The sequence below is a fragment of the Pleuronectes platessa genome, chromosome 6 (assembly GCF_947347685.1).
Source record: "Pleuronectes platessa chromosome 6, fPlePla1.1, whole genome shotgun sequence".
In the NCBI taxonomy this organism is placed as follows: Eukaryota; Metazoa; Chordata; class Actinopteri; order Pleuronectiformes; family Pleuronectidae; genus Pleuronectes; species Pleuronectes platessa.
In genome coordinates this window covers 799654-802153 of record NC_070631.1, presented here as the reverse complement: position 1 = coordinate 802153, position 2500 = coordinate 799654, and the positions used below count along the sequence as shown (strand labels likewise).

At 49.0% G+C, this 2500-nt stretch overlaps 1 protein-coding gene across 1 annotated transcript in view; it reads left to right on the top strand.

Annotated features, from left to right (window-relative positions):
* lama5 (laminin, alpha 5) overlaps positions 1-2500 on the top strand; it is a 24806-nt gene that overhangs the window by 3638 nt on the left and 18668 nt on the right. Inside the window, exon 3 of the mRNA XM_053423932.1 lies at positions 1004-1264. Coding sequence (XP_053279907.1) covers positions 1004-1264 — 261 coding nt within the window. The remainder of the gene's footprint in view (positions 1-1003; positions 1265-2500) is intronic.

Below are 2500 nucleotides of genomic sequence, written 5' to 3'. Positions count from 1 at the left end.
GTGAGATCAATGACACAAATATCCTGTATTGTTGTTATAAGCAGAAGTCGTAAAAGTTATTATAAATTCATTGTCTTCCTGTAATCATCACAGGTTTGTGAGGTGTTGGATCATAAAGTGTGTGTTTTCCTGTACACAATAATACAATGAGTAAAAACAACACGTGAAAAAAGAAAGCAAACTAACGCGGGAATAACTGTTAATATTATTATTGCACCGGTGATGAAGATGAGCCTTTCATCCATTTATATGTATATATTTATAAATGCAGATTAATGTGCATTCTTCAAACAGATCAGAGGACAGATGGATGGAGGAGGAGAGGAGGAATTAAGCACATTCTTAATCATGTAATTAATGATTAGGTTTCTCAAGAAGCTGAATTATGTTATGTTTGTATAAAACCTTCATCAGTCTGTTGTAGGTGTGAATTGAATCTATATATTATCTGCTGTGTTGCCCCCTTCATGACAAGTTTAGAAAGTCTATATTAGATGAAATATACTTTATTCAATGTGCACTGAATAAATCTGTATCATTTGAATGGTTTTAAGTTTCTACATCTTCTCTGGTGTTTGTGATGATTCTGTCTTTCATCCAGTTTGAGGCTCGACACATTAATAACCGTGAGAATAATGAAGTATATAAATAATAGTTTTGTGTAATGACTCATTCACCCAGTGGGGGAGGTTAACCCCTCCTCCAACCACAGGGAGGGGGGGGGGGGGGGGGGGGGGGGTGAGGAGGGTAGAGCGACACACAGACGGGGGGGAGAGAGAGAGGACACTCACTTCGACGCGCTCCGCTCCGGGACCAACTTTCCTCCTCTTCCTCGCTCCTTGTCCCGCGCGTCGCTGTGCGCTCCCCCGGCTCCTGGTGCGTGTCTCCCCGGGACGTGAAGCTCTCCGCTCGGGCTCCTGACTTCCTCCCTTGTCCTCCCTTGTCCTCCCTTGTCCTCCGCTGTCCCCCGTGTCCCCCGTGTCCTCCCGGATCCGTGGCGCAGGTGCGGATGATGGCGCGCGGCGCCCCGCTGCTGCTGTGGCCGCTGCTGCTGCTCTGCGGGCGGCTGGTCGCGGCCCAGCGGCTCCAGAGCTCCGGGCTGAACGGCTTCAGCCTCCACCCGCCGTACTTCAACCTGGCCGAGGGCACGAAGATCACCGCCAGCGCGACCTGCGGGGAGGACGAGGCCGGCAGGTCGCTGCGGGACCTGTACTGCAAGCTGGTGGGAGGCCCGGTGTCCGGGGACCCGAGCCAGACCATCCAGGTGAGACCCGGAACCAGGTCCTTTAATACCAGAGTCAATTCAGTGTTAATGAAGACTTATAATAAACACACCGAGTTTGACCTGAAGACTGCTCTTCATGTTACAGAGTTATTACAGTTAGTTATTAAATGAGGCTCCTACAGCTTCATGTTTGACCCTGATGTCCAGCTGTTCAGTTTCTAACATTAATAGTGTGATTGTGGTGCTCAGGTGAATAAGTGTTGTATTATGACTACATCATGTTTCTCTAAGGCTCTAAGGTGAAATATCAAATAGAGTTGCATTCCTTCAGTTTTTCTATAAACACAAACTCATGTAAGTCAGACAGACCATGAATAAATGGAATAAATGAAACAGAAGCCTGAGCAGCCTCCTGGTGTTTCACAGTGAGGGCAGCTGGAGGAGCTGGTTCAGAATCACATGTCTCCTGTTTGATCTTCTTATCTCTGAGAAGCTTCACCTCAGAGTCACTGCCGCTCCTCTTACTTCTCCTTTGGTATCATCAAACCTCTTGTTGTGAATCCCTGCCCTCGTGAAAAGGAGGCGCTGCTCCCTGGAGGGCACAGAGGAGGTCAGCAGGGATCTCCCTCTGCTCGGCCAACTCCTCATTTCACCTGACTACACTTCTATAAGGAGCGACTCCACAGACGCTGATAACCACCACGTGCAGATGAGTTTTTAATGTGGTGATGAGATTGTGAGCTTGTAAAAAGAAATCAGCAGGAGGAGCAGGAGCAGGAGCAGGAGCAGGAGGAGCAGGAGCAGGAGCAGGAGCAGGAGGCCTGCAGTGTGTCTGACAGGGGGTTATTGCAGTTTCATGGGTTAAACATTAAATCAGGCCTGAGGGTGATAACGTGCTGGCTGATTGCCCTCTCTCTCTCTCTCTCTCTCTCTCTCTCTCTCTCTCTCTCTCTCTCTCTCTCTCTCTCTCTCTCTCTACTCCTTCTCTCTCCCACCTGTTCCCTACATTCCTCGCGGTGACTGACCCGTGTCGTCCAATCAGAGGCCGGCGCTCTGCTCTCCTCTGGACGTGGTGACGCTCGTTAGTGGATCTAGAACCAGAGTGGATCCACTTGCTGCTGCAGCACAGGGATCATTAGAGTCCGTGATCTACTTCTGATTTAATGTTACAGAACACGTGACATGCTTATGATTAGATGAGACGCCCAGCTGTTAAGGAGGTGAGGTAGAAGTGGATTGATCAGCAGAGGGAGGAGGTGAACAGCAGGAGGTGAA